The sequence below is a fragment of the Mirounga leonina genome, unplaced genomic scaffold (genome assembly GCF_011800145.1).
Source record: "Mirounga leonina isolate KUSES-001 unplaced genomic scaffold, KU_Mleo_1.0 Mir_53, whole genome shotgun sequence".
Taxonomy (NCBI): Eukaryota; Metazoa; Chordata; class Mammalia; order Carnivora; family Phocidae; genus Mirounga; species Mirounga leonina.
In genome coordinates, this window is record NW_023270807.1 from 46,994,669 (window position 1) to 47,020,804 (window position 26,136).

At 45.3% G+C, this 26,136-nt stretch overlaps 1 protein-coding gene across 1 annotated transcript in view; it reads right to left on the reverse strand.

The window, feature by feature from the left end:
- Positions 1–341: 341 nt before the first annotated feature.
- GABRR2 (gamma-aminobutyric acid type A receptor subunit rho2) overlaps positions 342–26,136 on the reverse strand; it is a 44,896-nt gene continuing 19,101 nt past the window's right edge. The window contains exons 3-9 of the mRNA XM_034991396.1: positions 10,829–10,896; positions 8,917–9,140; positions 8,049–8,131; positions 7,710–7,850; positions 4,519–4,671; positions 3,308–3,504; positions 342–743 (exon numbers count right to left, since the gene is read on the reverse strand). Coding sequence (XP_034847287.1) covers positions 432–743; positions 3,308–3,504; positions 4,519–4,671; positions 7,710–7,850; positions 8,049–8,131; positions 8,917–9,140; positions 10,829–10,896 — 1,178 coding nt within the window. The 3' untranslated portion in view covers positions 342–431. The remainder of the gene's footprint in view (positions 744–3,307; positions 3,505–4,518; positions 4,672–7,709; positions 7,851–8,048; positions 8,132–8,916; positions 9,141–10,828; positions 10,897–26,136) is intronic.

Sequence of the window (26,136 nt, forward strand, 5' to 3'; positions counted from 1 at the left end):
CAGATTTTTTTTATTCCTATTTTGAATCTTATTTCCCATCTCCTATCCAGAAAGCCCCTAAGCTTGCCTTTTATTCTTTCCTGTCCCCTCACAACTGAATCCTAGGCTTCATTAGGGTCTCAGACTATCTAGGAGGCATTTGAGTCATTTTTTATAGGAGGGGGCTCTTGTGAACCTTTTTACACACAAGAACAGAAGAGGTCCGAAAGAGGTATGAAGTAGTATACAGAACACAGCATTAATGAGGAGCAAACCCATGTGGTCAGGTGAAGGGCAGCTGGAGGGCCCCCTCTGGGAGGGAGCACTGCCATGGTGGCCTAGGAGCTACCGCTCCATCTGGTGAGGGGAGCATGGTCAGCAGTTCCATGTGCAGATGGCTGGCCAGGCCCCATAGATATCTATGTCCTTTCCCAGGCACAGCCTCGGGGCCCCTAGGAAAACACTGACCAATAAATTAAGTTGAAAAATATGTAAGAGGCAGGAAATATCAACCTGGAGTATTTGTCAATGGCGTGGGTGTTCTGGAAGATGCGAAGACCCATGTGGCCCTTCAGAAGCCCCTTCTTCCTGGAGGAGTTGGATTCATTGCTCAGAGCCAGGTGGACCACTATTTTGTCTTGTCTTTCTTCTTCTGTCAGAAAATGGCTTCTTGGGTACCCGGCCAGGCTGTTGGCCTCAGACTCACTGTAGCTTCCATCCAGCGTCATGGTTCTCGAGTGAAGCATTCCACACATGCACGGGAACTGCGGGCAGCAAACACAAGGAAGGTATCAGGCATGTTTAGGCCTTGTGGAGGGGCAGAGGTGGTGGCCTGGGCCCAGAGCAAAGCCCCATGGCAACTCAGAGCCACAGAAAGGCAGAACTAGAAGGACCTCCAGAGATCACTCAGTCCAACGACTCTCTACATATTAGAAGTCTCTGCATATTAGAATCACCCAGGGAGCTCTTTAAAATGGCCACATCCAGGCTTCACTCTCAACTAATTAATTTGAAACTATCATATGATCTCATTTATATGTGGAATTTAAGAAACAAAACATAGGATCATAGGGGAAGAGAGGAAAAAATAAAACAAGACAAAACCAGAGAGGGAGACAAACCATAAGAGACTCTTAATCATAGGAAACAAACTGAGGGTTGCTGGAGGGGAGGGGAGCTGGGAGGGATGGGGTAACTAGGTGATGGACATTAAGGAGGGCATGTGATATAATGAGCACTGGGTGTTATATAAGACTGCTGAATCAATGACCTGTACCTCTGAAACCAAAATACATTATATGTTAACTAACTGAATTTAAATTTTAAAAAGATGGAAAAAAAAACCATAATAAATTTGAAGATCCCTAGGTGATTCTACAATGCAGTGAAGGTCCAGAATCACTGATTTAGTCTAAACGTCCCCATTTGCAGAGGCAAAAACTAAGACCCAGTGAGGCTATACAATTCTCCTGAGATTACACAGCTAGTGTCAGAGTCAGGACTTTAAATGCACACATTCTGGGGGTACCTGGGTGGCTCAGTCAGTTAAGCCTCTGACTCTAGACTTTGGCTCAGGTCATGATCTCAGAGTCATGGGATTGAACCCTGCTTCGGGCTCTGCGCTCAGCTCGGAGTCTGCTTGAGATCCTCTCTCTACCTCTCCCTCTGCTTCTCCCCCTGCGCTCTCTCTCTCTCTCAAATAAATAAAATCTTTTAAAAATATATTTAAAAAAATAATAAACCCATACATTCTGATTCCAGTTGTGGGTCTCCACGTCTTTGTGCATGAATCAAAAGATGATTCGTTAGGAGAGTGTCCTATTCTAAAGAGTTACATTTAAGCATAAAAGGTCACGGTGCCTGCAGTGCATTTTTAAATGGTTCAACTGCACGGACAAAAGTACATTTATATGGAGAAAGAGCTCACACAAAAATGGCAAAACATTAACAACGTTGGGTGTAGGTACAGAGTCTATGGATGAACATTATTCTATTTTTCAACAGTTTCTGCAAGTATGAAAATGTTGATAAGAAATTATAAGTTGGAAGGAAGGAAATAGTTTCACTTCTCCCTACAATTTGAGTCAGCAAAGAGTGGGCTACCAGCTGGCACTGGCTAACAATTCATGGGCCCATACTTGTCAGGTGAAGGCTTGCTGTTTTTCCAACAGCTCTATACAGGAAAGTTCACTGGGTTATAAATCAAAAATGTTTAAATATAATCCAAAAGCACTTGACAATGACCAATGTGCAGATTATTGAAAATTTGAATGAATACTTAAATGCTAAAGTAAAAAAGGTTTGAATAGAATTTTAAAAATAAATTCTTAAACAATCTAGCCTATTTGGAGACAGTGTAGAAATATTTAGAAAATATGTAGAATGTTTAGAATATATTTTAAAATATATATATTTAATATAATATATTTAGGTATAATGTGGTCATTAAAAGACTATTTTTGAAAAGGCAACACATCCTCTTTTCCTAAAATTTAAAGCTCCCTTATATTAAGCCACCTAGATGTGCATAAATGTGGGATTTTCATATCCCCTGATCTTTATACCTTCTAGCTGAATACCCATTTTGATAAGTGCAATGATGACCAATGATTTGGTAACAAGTTGGCATTTTATTTCCTACTGTGATTAATAAGAGTCGAATATGAATGAAGTGGACTTTCCCTCCCTGTGTCAAAGGCCCACGCACATTGCCTGAATTCCCCCATTTGTATCCTATCTCATAACTAACGTAGGTTGGTATAGGATAGTGCAGTACCGTGCAGAATGCGTAGTTATTTCCAATGAGTCTAAAGGCTAAAGTTGTATGTGACTGAATTTTTAATTGGTCAGAGCACAGATAAACACAGGAGTTTTTAATTCTAGAACTCTCCCCTTGTCCAGTCAAAGGACCTGGAGGCACCTTCCCTAAACATGTCCAGTAGTAATAGTGATACTTTATGTCTGTCCAGAACCCCGCAGTTTCAAAACAACTTTTGCAGGCATTACGTCGCGTAATCCTTACAACGACCCCGGGACGAAGGCGAGGTGAGGACTGCGCTCCACCTTTCTTAGAGATGAGGAAACAGAGGCCCAGCCTCGGCGGCAGAGTTGGACCTAAGACCCCCAAGTCTCCCTGTTCCGAGTCTTGGTCCAAAGACTTTCTGCTTTCTGGGATCCTCGATGGAAGAAGCTAGAACCTATTCTAAAACAGACCCTCCTCCATTTTGCGCAAACATCGCCCCCCTCTGCACGCCACCCTCCGTCCCCGCCCTTCTCGTGCAACCAGGAGCCTGGGCTCGGTCGAGGAGGTGAAGGAAACTGGGCTCGCCTTCTCGCGCAGCTTGCGCTCCTTGCGCTCCTGCACGGTGGTCAGGTAGTTGACGGCTGCGTACTCCAGCACCGACAGGAACACGAACACGAAGCTGACCCAGAGGTAGATGTCCACCGCCTTGATGTAGGAGACGCGGGGCATGGAGGCGTTCACGCCCGTGATGATGGTGGACATGGTCAGCACGGTGGTGATACCTGCAACATGCAGCGATAGGTCAGCCGCTGACGAGGGTACGCAACTGCGCCCCACGTGGCACGGAGTCACCGTTTTACATTCTCCCTGTCGGAAACCCAGCGGGAAATCCCCCGGGGCATGGAAACATCCACGCTGTGGATCTGCTCCACAAGCAGCCGGCGGCTCCACACACACACCCCCGCCCCCCACGCCCCGGCCAGCTCGCTGCTGCTGGTCCCCTTTGCCTGTCAGCCCCTCCGGGGCCTGGGGGTGGGTGATGGGGCTCACCGGATCAGCAGCGCTCCGCCAAGGACCCCGTCGGATGTGGAATTCGAAACAGTGAGTGAAGGACCCCTCTAAAGGAAACTGGCCACGCCGCGGGGAATGGCCTCATTCCCTCTCATCTGAGCCACACTGATTAAGTCTCCCAAGACTTGTGGAAATTCCTGGAGGCCTGTCACGCTAGCTTCATTGTGCCTTGCTGGTTAAACCCTCACATTTCTTGGAGCCCAAGCCGATTTCCTCCAAATTGACAATGATGAGCTGTTAACGGTCCCTCTAGAATTTCGGGTCTGGGAGGACTAAAACCGCAACTCTGGGGAGTACAGCCCTCTCCCTCCCCCCAAATCCCCTAATCCCCGCCCTGCCTTCAAACTCTCTGTCCAACCAAGGCCAGCAAACACAATTTTTGTATTTACAGAATAAGGTTTTGGCATTTGCAGAATTGTCTTATTTATCGAAGTACTGAGCTCTAAGACTGCTGGTGGGGGAAGTCTATCCCCCAAACAGGCTTTATTTTTCTGAAGTGACTGGAGCAAAGTTGACATAGTTTTAGCTCCCTGTGGTTTCCGTGAAGTAGTCTAGGAAACGCAGAGCAGCGTGTGAATGGTGAAGGCTGCAAGCGGGAGGGAAGTTTGCTCCTTTGGGCTCTGACAAACCATCAGTTAACTCTGAATGATGATTTTACCTTTTCTCTTTATAGTGACCTGCTGGAAAATATAGCCACCCCCCCACACCTTAACACATGCTTTTACCCAGTGAAACTCTGGCAGGCACAGCTCTGCGGTCGATCCAGAAGGACACCCAGGACAGCATGACCATCAGGGTGGCAGGGAAGTAGGTTTGGAGCAAGAAGAAGAAGATGTGGCGTCGCAACGTGAAGTTAATGTACAGACGGTTGTACCAGCCTGGGGGACACAGGAAGAAGCCAGTGAGGTTCAGTTTGAGAGGTAAAAACAAACTCCTTCCCTGGGAGCCTTTCCCCCACCCCCACCCCCACTGCTCTCCTCTTCAGCAGAAAGTTAGAAGTTAATGAACAGTTGACTTACTATAATACATCTCCTTTCTAAAATCTAAGCCCTCTATTAATAAGTGTCTTGCCAGTATCTAATGCATGTACTGTTTTATTCAATGTACCTAACTTCTCTTCTCTTCCCCTAACATTTTGGGGAAAGGTAGAACGAGAGATCTAGGTTTAGTTGCTGGTTTGTATTTGTTATTTGCAACCCCCAACCATATTTCCTGAGGATTCACTGCTCAGGAGGCTAAGAAGTGGGAGTGGTTCTATTTTGTTGAGTCCAATACCACTGAGGCAGGAGCCAGCAGAGCTGGGCTCTTGTCACTGTCCCCTCGGTTGTAGATTGGTCAGCTCAGCCAGTCTCCGCATATATCACGGGATGGATGGTTGTAAACAAGGACTAAAATGGTAAGGTGTCAAATGATCCACAAGATCGATACCCAATCACTGGGACCAAGGATGGCGTCAAGGGCAATATCAATGTCAAAAGTAACTTTTGCAACTGTGTGCACACACCCACCCCACTCCCATTTCAGCCCAGCCTCGGATACTGACTCAGTAGCTTGCAACAGGGCCCGGAAATCTGCTTGTCAGACACACTCCCCTGGTGGTTTGGATGCAGGAGGACCGCAGGCTGCCCCCAGGAAAACGCTGCTGAGGGAACAAGGGCTACCTGGCTGGTGTGGAAAGTTACCGCTGAATCAGGTAAGGGGAGGGTTGGATCACTAGGGAAAGGCTGGAACAATAGGATGGGTCCAGACAAGCTTGACACACGGTTACTATGTAGGTTCCTTGGTTGTCTGAATGAGCTAGGTGCTTTTAGTGGAGTGAATAGACACATCTTCAGATGTGGCAGACACTCCTAATCATTTATTCATCCCACAACCTTTGCCCCGTCATGTCAGCTTTATTTTCCCTACTTAAATTGGCACCCATGAAGCAAATCACATTAGGTTTGTACAGGGTCTTTCTGGAAGAGCTGAGAGTTGCCTTCATTCTGTGAAGGACTATTCCACTATCCTTTCCTCTTAAGAAAACCGGGGAGAGTTGCCTTGGAAACACTAGGAGGGAACCAAGAGCTTTAAAAATGTATACTCTGTGTTCCAAACAGCACTCTGTGGTGAGATCGCAGCCCCTGTGGGGGGAGGGGGGGTGATAAACCTGCTTGTTGGTACATAGTAAGTAATGGGAGAGGAAGATGCATTTTAATCTGGACTCTAGAAAGGCTCAAGACAAACAAACAAGCTTCTATTTGAATATAGAAAACATCTAAGGGGAGTACACATAGTGACTAAGGCAGATTGGCCACTTACTAGCTGTGCAACTTCAATAAGCAACTTAATCCTTCTGAGTCTCAGTTTTCTCATCTGTAAATTGGGGATAATAATATCTACACCATAGGTTTGTTGGGTAGAAATTAGTTAATTCAAATAAAGTTCTCAAAACAGTGACACATAGTAAAAAGTTATAGAAGACATTCTTAAAAATGGTTTTAGAAAGAGATTGGGTTTGAACTTGCTAAGAAGAGATGAGAAAGGAAGATTGTGTGGCAATACATACCCGTGGAGAAGGGAAGAGAGTGATGAGGACGAGCCCTCTGGGCACAAAGGGAAGCCGGCTTGGGCTGTCCAGACACTAAAACCACCTGGACTGAGGCTTGGTCTTTTTCAGTGTTTGATGTTGGGCACAGAGGGGCGTGCGTGGAGGGAGGGGAACAGGGAGATAGATGGGGGACGTGCAGGGGCAGACGGTGGCACAAAAGCTCCGCACAGAAGGGCCTGGGCTTCTCGGCACACGGACAAGGGGGGAAGAAGTGAGAAGTCCCTTAGTGTCCTGTAGCTACTGCAGGGCTGTCATGGGGTGAACTGTGTCCCTCAGAAAGATATGTTGAAGTCCTATCTCCCAGTTTCTGTGAATGTGACCTTATTTAGAAATAGGGTCTTTGCACATGGAAGCAAGATGAGCTGAGGCCACGTTGGATTAGGGTGGGCCGTAATCCAATGGCTGGTAGCCTTACAAAGGACGGAAATTCTGTGGACACAGATACATAGAAACAGCAGCATGGGAAGACACAGAGAGGGACACGGAGAATGCCACGTGATGACCGAGGCAGGCATTAGAGCAACGCAGAACCCGCCAGAAACTAGTAAGAGACAAGGAAGGGTTCCTCTCTACAGCCTAAGGGGGGAGCATGGCCCGCAGACTTCTGGCCTCCAGAACTGTGGGCAAATGCATTCCTGTTGCTTCAGGCCCCCAGGTTGTGTTTATTATGACAGCCCTCAGAAACGACGACAAGAACTAACAGTGAGATTAGAGGACTGACAGGTGCACCCTCTCAAAACCTCAAACACAGCCCCGGGGTCCAGGATGAGTTACACTAAACATTAAAAATAAAGCTATAGGGGCGCCTGGGTGGCTCAGTTGGTGAAGCGTCCGACTCTTGATTTCGGCTCAGGTCATGATCTCAGGGTCCTTAGATGGAGCCCTGAGTCAGGCTCCGTGCTCAGTGGGGAGTCCGCCTGGGATCCTCCCTCCCCACTGCCCCTCCGCTACTAAAGTAAGTAAGTAAATAAATAAATCTATAGATCTAAATATAGGTAATAGATACATTTCCTCGGAAAGCTATCATCCATATCATTAAGCCAAACAAATCAGACTACAGAATAGCATGTAAAACAATTATATCATTAAAGTAAGATGTTTGCAAGGGTGTGTGCTAAATTGTTAGGAGGGTTGCCTCTGGCCATCGGATTTCAGAGGACGGCAACTTTTTAAATTTCTGCTTCCAAGTGTTGCTTATGTTTTGCAGAACTATGCATTACTTAGGAATACACACTCATTCTCATCGGCAGGGGAAAAGTTCAGGGCTGGAGGGTTCTAATGTATTTTCTTCCACGTTCGGATCAGACCGCGGCAAACATTAGCTACCAGTGCTGCTGTAGAAGGCCAGTCTGGAAGTGGTGTGAAATTTCTGAATCAGAAACTGGGACAGGGAGATCTTCTCATCGGTTTGCAGGGATTCATCCCCATTCTTCCAGTACAGCATCAGATCTTCATCTGTATATGCATCTTTGGGAAAGGAAAACAAGTTAGTTCAGCTCCTTTGCTTCTGAGGTGGCTGAAGGCACAGGGAAATCCTACACCAGCCTCGGAGTGAACAGGCCTTACCACGGGCAGGCAGTACTCAGTCTCAACGGTTACTAAAATGGCACAGAGATTGGGGCGGGAACGAGGCGGAGATTTGTCACTAGGAACACTGATACTTACAGCTTTCCAGCTCCAAAGAGCAGGTCTGGGAGTCCAGGGGAAAGTGGCTGAAGTCCATGTTGCACATGGCAGTGACCGTAATCCTAGGCAACCCAAACAAGCATGTTGGCTCGTGCAGCGAGTTCTTGGCTCATACGCCTGCCCGGAGTGAGGAGAACCCCGACACGACCAAGAGCAGTGCCTTCTCACACCTACTGCAGAAGCTTGGAAACCCCGGTCTCTACGTTGCTAGACTCTAACTTTTAGAGTTCTGTCTTCTGCAGCACATGTTAGCAGTGCTCTGCGGGGCCCCAGCCACTGAAGGTATTGGCTGTCAGGGGCACACACTTGCACCCTTCTCTGCGCGTGGCCCTCAGCCAGTGGGCCACCTCCCCTAGAGATGCCTGGGAAGTTACGCCCCCCCCGCCCCACCACCCCAAGGCTGTTAGCAGTGACTTCTGGTGAACCGTACAAGCAGGCCAAGGAGATGGGGAATAAGCCTGCGTAATCACTCATTAGCCCAGAAGCCAGTTTGCAGTAGCACTCAATAAACAGTCGCTCTTGTTGTCTTTTTAAATCTTTATAACCAATGAACTGGAATCCTAGGCTCTCGGGGGTGGAAGGTACACAGAAGGTCATTGACTCCCTCAACTCACTCAGGCCCACCTAGTCTCCTAACCCGAGCTTAAGCTCCCCGATGACTGGGAAGTCGCTGGCTACTAGGGTGACCATTTCGTCTTCAGAGACTTCTAACAGACATCAGGAGGCTCCGGCCATCTGTATAGCCCACAGGCCCAACCACGGTGACAAACTCTTCAGGGCCAAAGAGACTGACTAGACATATTAGAATGGCGTTGGACCAAGAAGCAGTGAGACCGTGGATAGTTACCTCATGCTGTAGAGGACGTGCCCGTCCGGAAACACCCTCAGCATGATGTTGTCAGTGGTGGTGTCGTGGGTGAAGGACCGTTTGGAGTGAACAAAGAAGACGTCGGGGACCCAAATCTTCTTTACCAGCCGGCCGTCGAAGGTCATGCTCTTGTTGCTGGTGCTGGGAAAGGACAGCCTCTCATCCTTCCAGTAGTGCCGCAGGTACAGGGTCATGGTGAAGTCCTGTGGGAGCCCGAGATGACACCAGACAGAAGTGCTTAGAAAGCTTCCTCTCTTACAATCAACCCGTCAGCAACCAAAGCAACAGACACCTGAGGCTCAGCTGTAGGACGGTGGCTGCCCGCCTCCGCCGTGCTGCTACAGTAGGGAAGAGATTGGCTCCTTGTCGTGCATCGTGAGGTGGGAGCCCTGGACGGTGAGCAGCCCCTCCTGCAGGCGTCGCGAATGAAACCTGCAGCTGTGAGGCGGACAGCCTGGCATGGGGGCCAGCGGGGCGGATTTCCGCGGCGTCCTGCTCTCTCTCACCCAGACTCGTGCACACGGGGCTCCTTTCCTGTTCCTGAGCATTCAGTCTCAGGTGAGTGGACACTGGGAGAAACCTGCACAGTCAAGTGTCCTGTTTAAGAGAGTTTCTATCGTGGGTTTTGCAGAATCTTTGAAGGCAGAATTGTGTCCTGCGTGCCATTGAATCCCCAGGCCCTAACTCGGTACCTGGCAAGGCACAGAGTAGGTGATCAATAAATAGTTGCAGGATGAAAAAATGGGGGGGGGGAATGAATGGATGAAGGCATGGACAGCTGCGTATCTACTATAACTTCAGCCTGAAAGCTCGTTCTGTTAAACAGTGTCTCCTGCCTTAAACCAAGAGTCTTGCACCTCTGCCACAACCAGAGGATACCAGGGCTAAGTTACAAGTGTGAACAAATGAGTACCCCAAACATCCTCTTCTGGGAGCGAGGGTGGAAAGACGCCTGGTGGTGGTGGTGGTCTCAAAGTGTAGGGCCCACTTCTGCTCTACCCCTTCTGGCTGTCCTGCAGGGTCACCCGTGGAGGGGAGCACCTCCAACCGCCCAACCCTCCACCCCCACCCCTTCCTCACTTTGTGCTCCACTGTTTCAGTTTGTGTTTGTAAACCTCCTGTTTCTTCTGCCTCCGGGGCCCTTCCCCTGCTCTTGCTCTGGCCCTCCCCACGCTGTCTCCTTAGCCATCCTTCAGGTCTCAACTGAAACAAGCCTTCTTCAAAAGCCTTCCCTTGGGGCGCCTGGGTGGCTCAGTTGGTTAAGCGACTGCCTTCGGCTCAGGTCATGATCCGGGAGTCCCTGGATCGAGTCCCACATCGGGCTCCCTGCTCATCAGGGAGTCTGCTTCTCCCTCTGGCCCTCCCCCCTCTCATGTGCTCTCTCTCATTCTCTCTGTCTCAAATAAATAAATAAAATCTTAAAAAAAAAAAAAGCCTTCCCTTACTACCAGATCTTGGTGGACACTGCCAAGGATTGCATAGGGGAGCCATGCTCCAGGCGGGCACTGGAGAGCAGAGAACGGCAGAATTTCTGTCTGAAAATGTCCACCTCCCGTGATCCTCCAAGTGGGGTTCATCTGACCGGTCCCATCATGTGGGGGGTGTGTCCAAATGTAAGGGGCTGGGCCTCACTCCCAGAGACTGATTCGGGAAGTCTCTGGTGGGGCCCAGGAATCTGCATTTAACCAACTCCCTGAGTTACCCATCCGGTCAAGAACCTCCGCTCTATGCTTCGCTGCACCTGAGCCAACTTCCGGCTCCCAGTTTTATCCCCTGCAGCCCTGGCTCTGCCCACCCAGGCACGGCCCGCACCCATGCAGCCACAGGTGCTCACAGAACCTTAACCTCGGAACCCCGTACCCGAGGCTGCCCCGCCAAGGCCACTGCATACCATGTCCACCTCTGAGATGCTGTCCAGGCTCTCCACCTGCACGTCCACGCCTACCGGGATAGCGGGGCCTGCAGAAGAGCAAAGACAGCTGGTGAAGGCACATTCTATCTACCACTGGGTCAGCAACCCCGTTGGGGACAGCCTGCCTGGAGCAGGGTGAAGCAGTAATTCAAATTCTATGAGGGTTTTCTTGCTTCTTCCTGACGTGATGGGTGCCTGAGCTTTCCTCCTGAGGGTGGAGACTGTGTCTGCTTTATGTGTCTTTCCTGGACCAAGGTGGATGTTTAATCTATGTTTGTTGCATGAATCGATGAGCTGGATTACTACTTTCTACGTCCCAGCTCTGTCTCTGTAGGGTAGAGAGAATAATGCTCTAGTGTTTGAGTCGGGACCCTGGTCAACTGTTCTGCCTGCTGTGACATCTATAAAGGGCAGATGAGGCCTAAGAGCCTCGGACCCGGGCCTGGGACACCAGTATGCCCGGGGCTGGATTCATTCAGTCACTCAAACCATACCTCCCGAGTACCTAACAGGTAACTGGGATCCTGCCCCCAGAAGCCTTCAGTCTGGTGTGAGAGACGATCTCTGTGCAGTTAGATCACAGCCAAAGGCAATACTGTACAAGATTTTTAAATCCTTCCAGGACGTGTCAGAAGAGGAGTAGGAGAGTACAGGGCACAAGAGCTTGACACTCAATTCCCTCTGGCCCGTGGCAAGACTTCGAAAACTGTGTTTGGCTGTGGATTTAGCTATGACTTCCTGTTCTATTTCTTGGGCTGGATGCTGGTTACATTCACTCTGTGATAACTTAATGGGCTGTCCGCTTACAGATTGTATACTTTCTGTATGTTATACTTTCATAGATTGTTTATTAGATTTTAGTATATTTTTTAAACCTAGAATGGGGAAAACCAAAAACCTGTGTTTGTCAAGCATATTAACAAATGCTATTATACTCTTAGACAAAAAAATATATATATCTCTGAGAGAGTCAGGTGGCAACTGTGCTGGGTTTCCTGGGTGGGGGGGCATTGTCTAGAGGCCAGCCCCGCTGCACCTTGAGCCTCTGAACCCCAGCCAAGAAGTGCAGGACCAGGCCATGCTGACCCACTGTGGTCTGAGCAGGGAGAACCTTAGGGTGGCTGAGGGAGTCTGGGTCTTAGGAATGAGAAGGTCTGGAAGGCACTGAGATTTTGGTCATGGGCAGGAAAGGAGGATCAGAGACGCTGACATAGAGTAGGAACCAGAAGGCTCAATCCTCAGTTCCAGCCCAAACTGGGAGGCCGGGGGTCCTCATGGAGGCGGCCCAGGACATTGGATGAGCTCACCGACTCCCCCAAAACTTCCCTGTATACCTGCTAATACTTACAATCTCACCATTAAATATTTGTTTTTTGAGCTCAATAGAGTGGAAGCATTTTATTGATTACTAGAGGGATTTAATGGATATTTTCTGTATTCTTAAACATGTAAGCAAATGAATACAATGCTTTATTTTTTATTTTTACTTTTTCCCTCTCAAATCAGGGTGTAAACTGCTCTTTTTATTTTCCCATGTTTTTCAACTGATGGCTTAGGTCAGGGCCCATGAGAAGTCCCTGCTCTGTGTGCTCTTCTTCTTCCAGGCTCCAGGGATTCTTTGAAGGTGGGGAGGACGCCCCGTCCTTAGGGCTGACTAGTCTGCCTTTCTCCCCGGTGGGGCTTGCAACATGGGGGGGATCTTCAGGGAGCCTGGCCAGAGTTCTCTCCTAGTACCCAGACCCTGCTCCCCCCGCGGGGCCACGTGCTCCCAGCACAGCCATGGGGGAAGTGGGGTTGGTTAATTTCCTCATCCTCTGGACCCCTCGTTAGCCAGAGATGTTAAAATGGCCCAGAGTCTGAGCTGTTAACTCTGGTATTACTGCCTCTCACGGAGGTGTGCTGTACGTGACCCGCTCTCCTTTCCCCTCGCTTCCTTTCTCTAAAGTTCCAAGTGATCTGCCACATCCAGTTGTTCCAAGAGCCAAAGGGAAAAAACAATATAGCCATCACCTTCTTTGGACCTACCTCCCAGTGGCCTGGTTTTCAGATAATGGGCACAGTGTTTGAATAGGAGCTGGTTTTGGCAAAGGACTTATTCAAGATAAAATAGATCAGCTTTCTTCGAGTTTGAAACTGTGTCTTTCTGTTCTCAGGGCCTGCCCTGCTCTCCACAGCTCCAGCTGCCCTTCTAAGAGAAATTTGATAACGCCTGTGAGGGTGGTGTCAGCGCTCTGGAGGTCCTGCCCACGTGGGAGTACAGGTCAAGTTCTCAGGAGCCCTGGGTTGTTGAAGGTAAACAATCTGTGTGTTCAGGAGACTCTAAAGCTGCGTTCTGGGGGACTCATACCTCAAGTCTGAACAGAACCAATGCCCTGTCCTCCTTGGTCTGAGTGCAATAGAGTTGACTTTTGTCCTTGACCTACCCCACTTCCCAGGGCTAATGCTTCCAGGCTCTCCTGAACTCTCTATTTTGTGGCCCTTCCCAACCTGATTTTCAGATTCTGAAATTCTTCCAAATTACTGGTCATTCTCCTCCTTCCTTGAACAATTTTATGTTTTGAGTGGGACAGGGTCCTATAGGGTGTTAGAAAGAAAACAGTCTAGTTAAATTAAGTAGGCATTCATGCCTTGGTCTCTTCACAACGCTGTGGGTTTTTCTGCTTTGAGAGAGGGATCTGGTAAAGCAGATCAAACCAAACAGAAGTCACTGGTGGGATTTCAGGCAGTATAACCAATGAGGTGAAAAATTCAAGGCAGCATAAGAGAAATACATGTGTAGCCAAGGGTTTTCTTGGTTCCTAGGCTTTCTACCATTATTTCTCCTCACTTGGCCCTAAAAAGCACATGTTAGGAATTTATCCATTTTTTAAATTAAGATATATGTCATTTATTCCCCACTGACTCCAAGAATGGATGTGAAATAGAATTTTCAGACAAACTAAAACAGAGAATAGGCCAAAATATGTCCTGCCCTAAATGAAGATCTTTTTCAAGCCAAAGGAATGTGATCCCAGAGGGAAAGCTGGAGATGCAAGAATGAATAAAGAAAAACAAAAATGGCAAACATATGAATAATTCTAAGTAAACATTGGCTATATAAAACAATATTAATAATGTATTGTGGAGATGAAAAAACTAAACAGAAATACAAGCAAAAATAACATTTAAATGAGGAGGGGTATAAACGGAGTGAAAGTGTTCACGGTCTTTGTGTTGCCTCGGAGAACAGTTAAAGTAGCTAATTAACACACTAGTATGAGAAGCCAAGAGTTCATGTTGTTTTCTGGGGAGCCACTAACAAATAGCAAGAGTATGTGTGTTCAAAACTAAAATAGGAAAGCTTAAATAGGAATAACCAAAAGTAACCAGTCCATAAGAAAACAAGTACGGAAAGAAAAAGAAAGAACACAGAATTGGTTGGACAATAAAAAAGAGTAGGATGACAGATTTAAAACCAACATGTAAATTATTCCTAAATATAAATGGACCAAATGTTCCATTTAACAAACAAATATTGTCCAACTTGATAATTCGACAATGCTAAAAGTTTGTCAGACTGGATCAAGAAACAATACCCAATTTTATGCTGTTTGAAGAGACACACTGAAAATATAAGATACAGGAAAGTTGAACATAAAGAATGCAAACGATATCACATGCGAATACTAACCGGAAGAAAATGGGTGTAGTTATATCAAATAAAGTAGAAAAAGAGAGACAAAGAGGGTCATTTCGTAGTAATAAATGACTCAATTCACCAATAAAATATAAATATAAATTTGTGTGCATTTACTGATATAACCTCAAAATGCAAAAATCAAAAGTGGACAGAATTGAAGGAGAAACAGACAAATTTACATTCATAGTGGGAGATTTTAATACATCTTTCTCAGAATTTATAAAACAGGTAGGCAAAAAAATCCCAGTAAGGACATATAAGATGAAAACAAATTAACAAACTTGACATAACAGACATGTTTAGGACAATGAATGCAAAAACTATATAATAAAAATTCATTTCAAGCACTCGTTGAACATCTACAAAAAATTTACCATATACAGTGCTAAAGAGCAATTTTGACAAACTTTGAAGGACTGGAATTGATATAAACTGTGAACTCAATGAATGTTAGAAATTAGCAACAAAAATATAACTAGAAAATCTCTATACATTTGCAAATTCAGCAATATACTTCTGGAAAAACTCATGGGTCAGTGAAGACATCATAATGAAAATTAGAAAATGTTAACAAAATGATTTAAAAAATACTACACATCAAAACTCATGGAATGCAGGCCAAGTGTTTCTTCCAGGGAAATTTATAACCTTAACCATCATCTCAGAAAGGAAGGAGAGCTTAAATTCAATGAGGTAAGCATCCATCTCTAAAAGTTAGGAAAAGAACAGCAAATTAAAGTAGATAGAAGGAAATAATAGAGGTAAGAAGAGAAAGCATTGAAATAGAAAACAAACATACAACTGAAAGGATAATTAAAGCCAGATATTGGTTCTTTCAAAGGACTGATAAAAACCAATAAAACTCTAAAAAGATTGATCTTGCCAAAACGAAAGCAAAAATAGCCACTATCAGGAATGAAAAAGGCATCACTGTATAAGCTACAAACATAAAAAAGATTAAAAGACATTATTCTGAACAACTTTTTGCCAATAACCTTTAAAATTTAGATGACATGAACAAATTACCAGGGATATACAACATATCAATCAACACTGATAAGAGGAGAAATACAAAAACCTGAAAAGTCCTATAACTATTTAAAAAAAATTTTTTTAATTTAAAAAATTTTTAATTTAAAAAATCTTTAATTTAAATTTTCCCACAAAGAAAATGATAGGTCCAGATGCCTTCACCAGCAAATTCTAGCAAAGGTTTAGGAGGAAATAGTACCAGTCTTACATAAATTTTTCCAGAGAATATCAAAAGAATATTTTAAAAAATCAAAACACATGTCAAAAGATACCAAGTTATTTTATGAAGTTAGCCTAAGGATATACAAGAAAGCAAAATTACAAGTCAATCTCACTGATGAACATAGAATCAATAATCCTAAACAAAATATTAAGCTGGATCCCTCCAGCAATATATTTTTTAAAAAAAGGTAAATCTCTTCTAAATCAGGTTTATTCCAGGAAAGCAAGGTTGGTTTTTTTTGTTGGGGGGGAGGTTTGCAAAATTGTTTTAACATTGAAAAATCAGTCAAGGACTTCCACACTGAGTAATTGCAAGCTAAGTAATTCACAGTAATATTTCTACTGAAAACTAAAAAGCTAGACAAAATATAAAAATTTCTTTCTGAAGATTTTGAAATTAACAAGTTAAACCTGGATTAGGATGTGAGAGAGAAACAGAGGCCCAAGGAGATGTGTTCAAAATTTGGATCTATTTCTCCTGGGGGAATTTGCTAACTCAGGAAGGAAGCTTCAGGGCTGGGATTAGAGACCAGGGCCCACCAAACAGGCTAGCTCTATATTAGGATCCCCAAAAGTACACCCTAGCAATGAAGGTAGATAGGCCCTTGCAGGGTGTGCAGCTCATCTGCACACAGTCTCTGCAAGTGGGTTAATTCTCTGGAGTGGAGTAGCCTCAAGCAGACCAGGGTATTAGTGCTACCAGGTACCTGGTAGAAATAAACAGAAATCCTATCTGGAGGAAGATAGCACCATCAGAGGTCTCCAATTATTTCTATTAGAAATATTGTAAATATAATATACAGTTCATAATAAAAAAGTAACCAGGCACACAAGAAAGTAAGACACAATAACCAGCAGAAAAAAAATAGAGAATAGAACAAGGGGCTTTAGATATTGAAATAGCATAAACTTTAAAATATCTTAATGTACTAAGTGCAAAGAGATTAAAAAATTAAGATTGAGAATTTCTGCATAAAACTGTAAACTATAAAAATAGAATCGGGGACACCTGGGTGGCTCAGTTGGTTAAGCGACTGCCTTTGGCTCAGGTCATGATCCTGGAGTCCCAGGATCGAGTCCCAGATCGGGCTCCCTGCTCAGATGAGAGTCTGCTTCTCCCTCTGACCCTCCCCCCTCTCATGCTCTCTCTCTCTCAAATAAATAAATCTTTAAAAAAAAAAATAGAATCGGCACCTGGGTGGCACAGTCGGTTAAGTGGCTGACTCTTGGTTTCCGCTCAGGTGGTGATCTCAGGGTCATAAGATCGAGCTCCACATGAGGCTCATGCTCAGCAGAGTCTGTGTAGGTTTCTCTCTTCCTGTCCCTCAGCCTCTGCCCCCCACACTCTCTTTCTCTCAAATAAATAAAAAAATAGATCTTTTTTTTAAGATTTTATTTATTTATTTGACAGAGAGAGAGAGAGACAGTGAGAGAGGGAACACAAGAAGGGGGAATGAGAGAGGGAGAAGCTGGCTTCCCGCTGAGCAGGGAGCCCGATGTGGGCTCGATCCCAGGACCCTGGGATCATGACCTGAGCCGAAGGCAGACGCCCAACGACTGAGCCACCCAGGCGCCCCCCCAAAAAAATAAATCTTAAAAATAGAATCAATCAATATAATTTTCCATATTAGCAGAAAAAGCCTTTGCTAAAATCAGTGTCCATTTAGGACCCTGAGGAATAGAAGAATAGAAGGGAGCTTACTTAATTTGAAAAGTGATAGCTACCAAAAAATAGCTACAGTAAATATCATATTTATTTATTTTTAAAGATTTTATTTATTTTTTAAAAGATTTTATTTATTTGTCAGAGAGAGAGCACACATAAGCAGGGGGAGCGGCAGGCAGAGGGAGAAGCAGGCTTCCCACTGAGCAGGGAGCCCGATGTGGGGCTTGATCCCAGGACCCTGGGATCGTGACCTGAGCCGAAGGCAGACGCTTAACTAACTGAGCCACCTAGGTGTCCCTTATTTATTTATTTTAGAGAGAAATAGAGAGAGAGCACAAGCAGGGGGAGGAGCAGAGGGAGAGGGACAAGCAGACTCTGCGCTGAGTGTATAGCTCTACGCAGGGCTCAATCTCACTACCCTGAGATCATGACCTGAGCCAAAATCAAGAGTTAGACACCTAACCAACTGAGCACCAGGTGCCCAAGTAAATATCACATTTAATGGTAAAGTGTTGTAAGATTTCCTTTAACACTGAGGATGCCTATAAATGCCACTTCTATTCAATATTGTTTTGAAAGGACTATATAGTACAATAAGGAAGGAAATGAGAAAAAGTTATGACAACTGGAAAAAAAAATGCAATTATTTGTATAAGATTGGGTATATAATTTTTTTTTAGAGATTTTATTTATTTATTTGAGAGAGAGAGAATGAGAGAGAACACATGAGAGGGGATAGGGTCAGAGGGCAAAGCAGACTCCCTGCCGAGCAGGGAGTCCCATGCGGGACTCGATCCAGGGACTCCAGGATCATGACCTGAGCCGAAGGCAGTCGCTTAACCAACTGAGCCACCCAGGCACCCGGGTATATAATTTTTTAATTAGCAGATAAACTATTAGAATTAATAAGAGATTTTAATAAGGATGTTGAATACAGAGTCAATATACAAAAATCAAAGTTAGAAAAGGAAATTTTTGCAAAAACTGCCTTTAACAAGAGCATCAAAGATACCTAGGAATAAGTACCTGAAATAAATCTAACAAAATATCTGGATGTCCTCTATGAAGTAAACTATGAAATATTATTGAAAGAAATTAAAGACCTAAATAAATGGGAAAACAGATCATGTTCCTGTATTGGAAGATTCAATATTATAAAAATATGAATGATCCCATATTGATCTATAGATCAATGCAATTCTAATCAAGATCTCATTAGGTTTTCTTATGGAACTTGACAAAATGATTATTAGGAAATTCAAAGCAGTCCATCTTGAAGAAAAACAGGGTCGGAAGATGTGCTCTACCAGATACCAAGATTTATTATAGAACTACAGTAAATAAGAAGTGAAGGACTGGCATAAAAATGGACACATTGAGAAATGGAACAGAGTAGGGAGTCCAGAAACAGACACACATATTTAAGGACATTGACTTATTATAAAGATATCACCACAGGTCACTGGAGAAGGAATAGTATCTTTAATAACTAATGTTGGGACAATTGGCAATACATATGCAAATCACACTATATGCAGAATAACTCCAAGTGGATTATAGATCCAAATGTGAAAAGCAAAACAACGAGCTCCAGAAGGTAACAGAGGGGAATATATTCTTATCTCAGCAGAGCAATATCGGGACACAAAAAGCACTAACTATAAGAAAAGATCCATAGATTTACATTGAAATTAAGATTACCTAGCAAAACGAATATTTGGTGTTAGAAGTCAGGATAATGGTTGCCCATGATGGAAGGATAATGACAGGGAGAGGAGACTTCTGGAAATACTGTTTCTTGATCTAGGTGCTCATTAATGAATGTGTTCACTTTTTGAGAATTTACTATGCTGTACACTTATGATTTGTGTATTTTTTCTGTACATGTGTTACAGTTCAATAAAATATTTTTCATTGAGGGGCGCCTGGGTGGCTCAGTCCGTTAAGTGTCTGACTTCAGCTCAGGTCATGGTTCCAGGGTCCTGGCATTGAGCCCTGAGCCCTGAGTCCGGCTCCCTGCTTACCAGGGAGCCTGCTTCTCCCTCTCCCTCTGCCACTCCCCCTTCTTGTGCTCGTGCTCTTTCTCTCTGTCAAATAAATAAATAAAATCTTAAAAAAATTTTTTCCATTGAAGAAATAAAGAACTCCTCTTTATCAAAAACACTACCGCCAAAGAGCTCATATGCAGAATATATAAATAATTCCTAAGAGTCCCACTAAGAAAAAGTCAGACAGGGGCACCTGGGTGGCTCAGTCGTTAAGCGTCTGCCTTCGGCTCAGGTCATGATCCCAGTGGGATCGAGCCCCGCATCGGGCTCCCTGCTCAGCGGGGAGTCTGCTTCTCCCTCTCCCTCTCCCCCTGCTTGTGTTCCCTCTCTCGCTGTGTCTCTCTCTGTCAAATAAATAAATAAAAATCTTTAAAGAAAAAAAAAAAGAAAAGAAAAAGTCAGACAACCCAATACAAAAATAAGCAAGAGACTTGAATAAGCATTTCAAAAAAAGAGGAAATAAACACTAGACATATAAAATAGACATAACTCCATTTGAAACACAAGATATTACTACTCTATCTAGTCTAATTGACCAGAGTCTTAGCTTAAACCCCGCCTTTCTCCTAGGAGGATTTCCCCGACCCCCTAATTGAGGTTCCAAAACCCACAGTGTCCTATTCCTTTCCTATCAGAACACTCATCCACTTCCCCCGTCAACCACTGGGGAGGAGGGTTGTCTTTCTGCTTTGTCAGCCTACAAAATCTGCACTGGAGAAAGCATCTGAAACACCGGCACCCCCACACATTAAAGGAGGATGGGGCAGTTAGCATATCAGTAGCCAGCAAGACCTGAGGATAATGGCACAAGGTTCCTCTCAATGTGTGGAAGCAGAGCAAGGGGGGGATGTTGCAGGCTCTCTGGTCCCACGGGTGGAGAAGAAAGTGGTCATTTACCAACTCGGGTTAAGGAAGCAGGTCCCTGAGTTCCCCACTCCCGTCTTCTCCAACCAGTTCATCAGGGGGTTGAGGAACCTCTGCTGTAGGAATGGTAAGATCAGAAAGTGGAAGATAAGCCCAAGAAAGCCACCTGGCCCTCATGGGGGCCAGAAGACAGATCAGGCTCCAGAGCAGGAGAGTGGGCCATTTCTCTGTCCCTCTGGTCCCCCACCTGGCCTTGCATTTCCTCCTTTGCCCTCCCTAGGTATCCTTCATGCCACCTCCCAGCTACTCCGAACTGCTTTGCTCATGTCTGTGCTTTGTTATTCTCTACTGATGTCCTCAAGTGGAGGTCATCTGTGCAAGGCAGGCTGGGGTAGTTATACTGAGCTCCATGGAGAACCTAGGGACAGGTGCAAGGATTCTGTGAACCTCCTGACGTTGCATATAAATGTGTGTGTGTGTGTGTGTGTGTGTGTGTGTGTGAGAGAGAGAGAGAGAGACAGAGAGATTATCACTATTCTGGGAAACAAACAGATTTTCAAAGGACTCTGTGATTCCAAAAAGTAAAAAAATAAATCCATTTTGTTAGCTAGCCAGGAGCTGAGTTTTGGCTCCATCATTTACTAGCAGTGTCACCTTGGGCATACATAAGTTGTCTGTGCCTCAGTTTCCTTATTTGTAAAATAGGTATAATATACACCAACCTTATATAGTTGTCATGAGGATTGAACGTGATAATCCATGCAAAGCCCGTGTAAGGGTTTGGCATGTAAGATGTTCTATAAAGAGTTATATTGTCACTGTCATTATTACTGTGGCCTATCTCACTTACCTAGAAGGTAGAGCCTGAAACTTACTCATTGCTATTTCCCTCAGCACTCACAGAACAGAGAGCCTGGCCTGAAGAGGGCTTAATACACATCGGGGGCAGGAATGACCACCACGCTCTCAGCATGCATGTCGTCACTGAGGGGCCGCGCTGCAGATCTGACTTCCCAAGGAAATCACAGGTGCCCTACACCAGCATACCCGCCCACTGCCCCTGGATTCACGGCCAGACTCAGGTCCTGGACTGTCACCCAGCCCAAGCCATAGGGCAAGTGCCGCTTCACTCACCTCCTGCAGTATGAGCGGACGATGCTACAGAACGAAATGGGAGGCCTGACAACAGAAAAATCTCTGTGGGCCACACTTGAAGAAGGGCTGGCTATTATTAGTGTGCATGCTCCCCATTACTAAGGAGTTACAACTTGCCACTTTCAAGTGGGAGAAGAACACCTCAAGGGTTTGTCAAAAGAAATGCTGTGGTCAGCGAATTAATCAGACTCGTCTGGCAGTATCTTTTTAAAAGTCAATTAATTTTAAAATTCCTGTATAGTTACTAATTGGTGGCTCAGTTGGTTAAGCGACCGCCTTTGGCTCAGGTCATGATCCCGGAGTCCCGGGATCGAGTCCCACATCGGGTTCCCTGCTCGGCAGGGAGTCTGCTTCTCCCTCTGACCCTACCCTCTCTTGTGCTCTCTCTTTCACTCTCTCTCTCTCTCAAATAAATAAAATAAAATATTTAAATAAATAAATGAGTAAATAAAATTCCTGTATAGTTAACATACAGTATTATATTAGTTTCAGGTGTACAATATAGTGATTCAACACTTCCATACATGACTCAGTGCTCATCATGGTAAGTGCCCTCCTTAATCCCCATCACCTATTTCATCCATCCCCTCTGGGAACCATCAGTTTGTCCTCTATAGTTAAGAGTCTGTTTTGGGGTTTTCTCTTTTTTTCCTTTCTTCATTTTTTTTTTTTTAAATTCCACATATGAATAAAATAATATGGTATTTGTTTTTCTCTGACTGATTTATTTCACTTAGCATTATACTCTCTAGATCCACCCATGTTGTTGCAAATGGCAAGACTGCATTCTTTTTATGGCTTAGTAATATTCCATTCCGTCTTTATCCATTCATCTACCAGTGGACATTTGGGCTGCTTCCATTATCTGGCTCTTGTAAATAATGCTGCAATAAGCACAGGGATGCATATATCTTTTTGAATTAGTGTTTTCACTTTTTGGGGGTAAATACCGAATAGTGGAATTACTGGATCATATGATAATTCTATTTTTAATTTTTTGAAGAACCTCCATGGTGTTTTCCATAGTTTGCATTCCTATCAAAGGTGCAAGAGGATTCTTTTTTCCCCACATCGTCACCAACACTTATTTCTTGTGTTGTTGATTTTAGCCATTCTGACAGGTGTGAGGTAACACTCATTGAGTTTTGATTTGCATTTCCCTGCTGATGAGGGATCTTGAGCATCTTTTCATGTATCCATTGGCCATCTATATGTCTTCTCTGGAGAAATATCCGTTCATGTCTTCTGTCATCTAGCAGTGTCTTTTCAAAGATACTGTCTTTTCAAAGTCTTCCCAAGGCCTCTTTTTATAACAAAATTTTCTCAGACTTGTAGTAAAATGAATTGAAACAAAAAAATGAGACCTTAATAATGATTCTTTATTACTCTTCTTACTTTGATGTTTTGGGTGTCACAGTCTTTCATAGATGGGCATCACAGCTTACTCTGAACAAGGCCTTCCATGTATGCAGAGCTTCCTAGTGTCACCACACCTTCACCAGCTGCCTGTTCATTCATTCACACCTGCATTGCCCACATCCATCAGACCGTGCCCTGAGAGGCGAGGTTGGGAGTACAGAGATCAAGAAGACACAATTGCTTTCTCCAGGTGACTAAAATTAACTAAGGGGGACAATGAGCTCTGTTTCAGGACACATCACAAAAGTGGTAATAGAAGCATCTAGGAGATACTACAGGAGGAAAGCTCAATTAATTCTAACCAAAGGCACTGTAGAGAATTTCACAGAAGAGACAACTTTTGATTAATTCTGGCAGTGGGGACTGGAGAAAGAATCACCATAGGGACCGTGTTCCGGCTGGGCTTCGAAGCGGTGGTTACTTCTAACAAGTCATGAAGGGAAGAAGGGCACTTCTGGTTGTATGAACATTGTCAGGAGGTGCAGGGGAGTGAGGTGGATAATTAACCCACACTTCTCAGATGTGAAAAAAAAAAAGCAGTTTCTTTGATCTTTCTTGCAAAAAGATCATGCCTCAAAGTGTGAACAATTTTCAATTACCAGTTAACAGCAGCTCAGTCTAGTCTGGTTTTTAAGGTGTTTCAGATTTCCTATCACCTTGGGTGACCTTGCAGCATAGAGGAGAAAGGGCCCTCGCATCTGCGCTGGCTGGCCTCGGCCATGAAGTACGTGGCCCGGACTGACCCCTGGACTGGCGTCTGCAGAGATGCAACAGACACACGGTCTTTTGGCAAACCCATGGTCGCGCCTTTTGTCTCCAGGAGCAAAACCCTCCCACCCAGTGGCCTGTGTCCAGACCTGAAGCCTATGCTGGTCTGCTGGTCACTTCAGCATTCTGCATCAACTCAGTAAGGCAGTGCGCGCACACACACACACACACAGCCTCTCCCACCCTATGCCAAGTCAGCGAGCCATCAGCCTCCCTTCCCTACCACATCCACAAAGTTCTTGGGTTCCCTCAGAAAGACAGACTGGTGCTCAAATGATGAAAAAAGTCTCTGTTGTACCGTTCCAAAGAGGGACCGGGTTACTTCAGAGAGTGTCATGTGCTGTTTGATTCCTTTTATATGGAGCTGAAGAAGGAGCAAAATAATTCATGTGATAGAAGTCAGCATAAGTTACCCTTGGGAGGCACCAACTAGGAGGGGATATGAGGGGGCTGCTTGAGGAGCTGGAAATGTTCTATATCTTGATCTGGGTAGTGTTTTTCAGGATAAATATTTAGGTATGTAAAAATTCGAGCTATATACAAGATTTATGCACTTCACCTTATATACATTTGTGGTAGGCAGAATAATGCCCCCGATAAAGATGTTTATATCCTAAGCCGCAGAACCTGTGAATTTGTTAGGCACCACATGGCAAAGGGGAATTAAGGCAGCAGCTAGAACCAAGGATGCTAATCAGCTGACCTTAAAATAGGAAAAGCAGCCTTGATTATCCAGGTGGACCCAATGTAATCACAAGGGTCCTTAAATGTGGAAGAAAGAGACAGAGTTCAGAGTGATGCAATGTTTGAAGAACTTACTCAGCTCCTCCTGGCTTTAAAGACAGGAAAAAAGCCAGGAGCCAAGGAATCTGGGCAGCCTCTAGAAGCCAGAAAGGGCAAGAAAACAGATTCTGTCTGGAAGCTCCAGAAAGGAGCACAACCACAACCCCACTGACACCGTAAGTTTAGCCCAGTGAGAACCACTTTGGACTTCTGAACAACAGAAGCATAAGATAATAGATTTGTGTTGGTTTAAGTCTCTAAGACCTACAGAGCACTAAGACAGTGCTCACCTCAAGAAAATATTTTTTTAGAGACAGAGTGTCCTGGGTGGACGGGGGAGAATCTGGAATCAGTGCCTCTGCCCCTGCGTGAACAGTCAAGAGTGTGTTCGTGGGATACCTCAGTAAGTACAAGGTATGCGTTCCACCGCTGACTCACCGAGGAAACAGCCTCGATCCCCTGTCCTGTGAAAATGAGTTTGCCTGTGAGCAGCCTTGCCCTTTTCCACGGACTCTATGCTTCACTGTTTGGGGGAACCCCTCAGATATTCATCACTGAGAAAGGTTAGTAGGGCCTGTGCCGATAATGGGTGGGCAGAGACCCCAAGGAAGGAGGTGCCTGTTGTGGACTGAATGTTTCTCCCCCCGCCTCCCCCCACCACATACACCAAATACGTATGTCGAAGCCTCGTTCCCATATGATGGGGTTAGGGGGTCGGGGCCTTCGGGAGGTGAGTAGTTCATGAGGGTAGAACCTCCACAAATAGGACTTATAAGAAAAGACAAGAGAGCTCGCTTCTCTCTCCCTTAACCCTGTGAGGACTCAGTGAGCAGGTGGCCATCTGCAAACTGGGAAGAGGACTTTCACCAGGAACCACATCAATGGCACCCTGATCTCAGACTTCCAGCCTCTAGGACGGTGAGAAATAAACTTCTGTTGTTTAAGCTGCCCAGTCTATGGTATTTTGTTAAAGCAGGATTTTTGGTGTTAGGACTTTAGGATCTAGGCTGGACTAGGTCGGGGGCTCTACCTTCGCTGGCAGCAACAGCCTCACCAGGCACATGTTAGCAATACGATTCTGGAGTCCTACCCCAGGACTCCCGAGCCAGAGGCTCTGGGCTGGGGCCCGGGAGTCTGGGTTTCCATAAGCACTGCGGCGATGCCAATCCACACTCGTGTGAGAACCTCTGGGTGGCTGACCTCTAAGGAGACTTCCGAAGTGAGATTTTACAATTTCCCATGCCCTCCTGGCCACTTTCCTCTTGCTGTCAAACTCTTCTGCTACCCATCTCCACCAGCTGTCTCCACCTCCTCCCTGTCCTCCCCTCCTGACCCTCGCTGAGTCCAGGAGTCTTCCTGGGGCCCAGGCCTCCTTGTTGAAACCCCTCCCTCTGTGGTCTCTGCGACAAAGCTCTTCCCGGAAGATGTACAGCTCCTCCCACAACCCACTCTCCCCTGAAAGCCCACACCAACTCTCATCGCCCCCCTGAGCCCCATCTCTGACCCAGACTCCAATAGCCAGATTGTTGTCAAAGACTAAAAGAGGTGTCCACTGGATATCTAACAATTTTGGGGCGCCTGGGTGGCTCAGTTGGTTAAGCGACTGCCTTCGGCTCAGGTCATGATCCTGGAGTCCCGGGATCGAGTCCCG